This window comes from Cupressus sempervirens, chromosome 3, assembly GCF_028749045.1.
Source record: "Cupressus sempervirens isolate cs-2001-9-10 chromosome 3, ASM2874904v1, whole genome shotgun sequence".
In the NCBI taxonomy this organism is placed as follows: Eukaryota; Viridiplantae; Streptophyta; class Pinopsida; order Cupressales; family Cupressaceae; genus Cupressus; species Cupressus sempervirens.
In genome coordinates this window covers 539,747,647-539,750,998 of record NC_143120.1, presented here as the reverse complement: position 1 = coordinate 539,750,998, position 3,352 = coordinate 539,747,647, and the positions used below count along the sequence as shown (strand labels likewise).

General features: G+C 32.2%; 1 protein-coding gene across 2 annotated transcripts; it reads left to right on the top strand.

Annotated features, from left to right (window-relative positions):
* Positions 1-311: 311 nt before the first annotated feature.
* Positions 312-2,051, top strand: LOC149567549 (3'-N-debenzoyl-2'-deoxytaxol N-benzoyltransferase-like). Of its 2 annotated transcripts, XM_089820762.1 has the most exons (3): positions 312-992; positions 1,086-1,251; positions 1,516-2,051. In XM_089820762.1, exons 1-3 carry the CDS (start codon positions 555-557, stop codon positions 2,001-2,003), a joined length of 1,092 nt encoding a protein of 363 aa, XP_089676888.1. In that variant the 5' UTR covers positions 312-554; the 3' UTR covers positions 2,004-2,051. The 2 variants fall into 2 exon arrangements, with proteins under 2 accessions (XP_089676888.1, XP_089676887.1); XM_089820761.1 differs by having other exon boundaries at positions 345-992; positions 1,086-2,051.
* Positions 2,052-3,352: the final 1,301 nt, after the last annotated feature.

The following is a 3,352-nucleotide window of genomic DNA, read 5'->3' as shown; positions in this document are numbered from 1 at the left end:
GATTGACATTAAAGGAAAGTTTATCTATGGCGAACAGGAGTTTCATTGACTGTAGTGCTGGTGAATGGAAACAGAAATTGCAAATACGCAAGGATCAAGAAATTTGGCAAGAGCAAGAGTTAAACGGAAGCCACATGGACCAACCAAGCTATAAATTCTACCAAAGGGAAAAATATACCTAAAACAGTTTTTCTGCAACAAGATGCTTTTAACGTGTCCTTTTATGCAAAAGAAGCTATAAATTCTTGCACAAAGGGCAAAAGATACATAAAACTATTTTTGTTAACTAGGTTAAATATAGATACCCAAATCCACAAGATGCTTTTAACTTGTCCTTTTATGCAAAGGAAGCTAGAAAACTGAAGATGAGGATTTGGGTGATCGAATTGAATTATGCAGGGATCAGTATATTCCGCTTGAAGTCAGTATAGCTTCTAGAATTTATGGAAAGCTTCATATCTGGACTTATATATAGGCTACACAACAATCCTTGTTTGAAGCATCAATATCATTTATCTTATTGAGTTCCTTAAGGCAGGCCGAGGGAAGAGGTAATGGAGAAGGCATGTTCGTCAGAGTTAAATGTGAAGATTGTGGAGAGTAGCCTTGTGAAACCATGTTTGTCTTCTCCTAGAGAGACCCTCTATCTCTCCAACCTTGATAACCAGACATTAGTAACAGTGGCCTTCAATACCTTGCTTGTGTACGATGGATTTGAAGATCTTTTGCCGCATCCTGCAAAAACAATCCGAGAAGCTCTATCTAAGGTGTTGGCTTATTACTATCCTTTGGCCGGGAGATTGAGAAAGAAAGAAGATGGGAAGCTTCAAGTGGAGTGTACAGGAGAAGGTGTTCTCTTTGTGGAAGCCATGGTAGATAGCACCCTCTCCGTCCTTGGAGATTTGGACCAGCTCAAGCCATCATTTAAGCAGCTGCTTTTTAGGTTCCCTACCAATACACCTATTGAGGACATTCATCCCATGATTCTTCAAGTGCAACATTGCTCTCTTTCTTTCTCTCTCTATATATTATTTAGATTATATTTAGTTTATTAGTTTTAATTATCATAATTGTGTTTTCTATAGGTGAATCATTTCAAGTGTGGAGGCTTTGTTGTAGCAGTGACTTTTCACCATTGTGTATGTGATGGACGAGGGGTGGGGCAATTTCTCAAAGGTCTTGGAGAGATGGCTAGAGGACATGAAAAGCTATCTATTGAACCAGTATGGGATAGAGAGCTTCTCAAACCAAGTAAGATAGAAAATCATGATTTGAATTCAATTGAAGAAAAAATAGAGAGTAAATCCCATAATTGGACATATCCATTATATAAAGAATCAATTCAAATGTCTTGTGTCTTGCACTCAAAGACATTGAAATGTGTGAAAGATGGAATCATGCTAGAATGTTTGGATATTTGTACTACATTTGAAATTTTTGCAGCTTTGGTTTGGCGAGCAAGGACCAAGGTACTTGAAATTCCACATACTCAAAGTATTAATATTTTCTTTGCAGTAGATGTGAGAAGATCATTTAGTCCCCCACTACCAAATGGGTACTATGGAAATGGTATTGTTGGTGCATGTGCACAGGCTATTGTCCATGATGTTATATACCAACCACTTCCATATCTAGTGAATATTATAAAGAAAACAAAGATTTTAGTGACTAACGAGTACCTTAGAGCAAGAGTTGATAGAGACCAATTTCCATTGGATATTTATAGCAACCATGCTAATATAATTTTGAGTGATTGGAGGTGGCTAGGATTTAATGAAGCTGATTTTGGATCAGGATGTCCAATAAATATATCCCCTATGCATTGGAATGAAAATGAATTCAACATATCAAATGGTTTTCTCTTCCTTCATTCTCCTAAGGAAAAGAATGATGGATTCAAGATTATAACATGGATGCCTTCACAAGCATTCAATTTATTCAAAATGGAAATAGAGGCCATCACCAACAACTATGTTACCAATGGTTCTAAAGTTTTGATGTAATAGTTAAGCCTTTTTATTTAAAAATAAATTTTTTAATGAGTTGATGGACACACTTTCTCAATGTAAATTTAAAATCTTATATTTAAATACATAAAATTTATTGAATGTATCAAATAGTCAACTTTTAAAAAAATCGCACTAATAAAATATTGTAACTTTTTTATCAATTTACTTAGTAAATATAAACAAAATTATTTCACAATAATTGTTTATAATCATTTTTATCTAAATTGTTTATAGTTTTCATTTACTAAATGTGTATTAGAAGAAATTGTTTAATCATCTTCTTTCATTTGAACAAATAAATATTATTTTACGTAGAAAAGCTCTTATGTTTTACTATATTGAAATTAATAAATTTAATAAATGATCTTAGATTTATATAGGTTGATATAGCGATAAGAATTATTTAGATTTAATTGTATAATAAATTTAAATTAATAAGTTTATAATTCTATTTCAATTGGTCACCTACTATTTCATTTATTTAGGTGTTATTGTGTGTGGCTGATGTTTTGATTGACCAAAATTTAATAATTTTAATTTCAAAAGTTGAGATACTCATTTAAGGTGCCTCTTCAAGGAAATCACAACATTGTAATAGTTGTTTTACATCTAGTATGTTTTAAATTCAAGATATTAATATTATCTTGTAAGATATTAATGCTTTACAATTAGAGGACACCTTTGAGAAAAAAAATTCTCCTGCTCCAACTTTATCTTTGCAGAGATTTAAAAGGTTGCAAATTAAATGGCTTGGATGAGAAACAATTGCTTGATACAACATGGAACAAAGAAGAACATAAACATATAGCATGGTCATGTATTCTTTGAAATAATCTCAAATGTTGATTCAAATACTTATACACAATATTTTCTAGAAATCTATGAATGAATCAGATATAATTGTTTAGAAGCTCCAAAATTTAGGAAATGACAAAAATATCCTTCAAGATGATTTCTTTTTTTGGCTCTTTCAAAGAGAGATTTAAAGATTTTAGAAATAAATATTTCCCATGTATACTTACATTCTTTTAGGATTGGTAGAACTATTATCATCTTCTAGTGGCAAGAATGTACCAAAAAGTTTATTATCTCCACTCTATAATGTAGCCATTGCAAGATTGAATGGTCCTGCACCATTCTTGTGTATCTAAAGAGTTGAGATACTCCAATCTGTTTGATAGATTTTGATGCCCCCAAATAGTAAAGGGCTATTCACACTGATAGTCTTCCTTAGAACTTCCTTTCCATTTGTATCACATAAACAAAGGTCAGCGTGAAATTGGGATACCTAAATAAAGATGGGCAAGAAAAATGAATAACAATAAGATACCTACTATTAACAT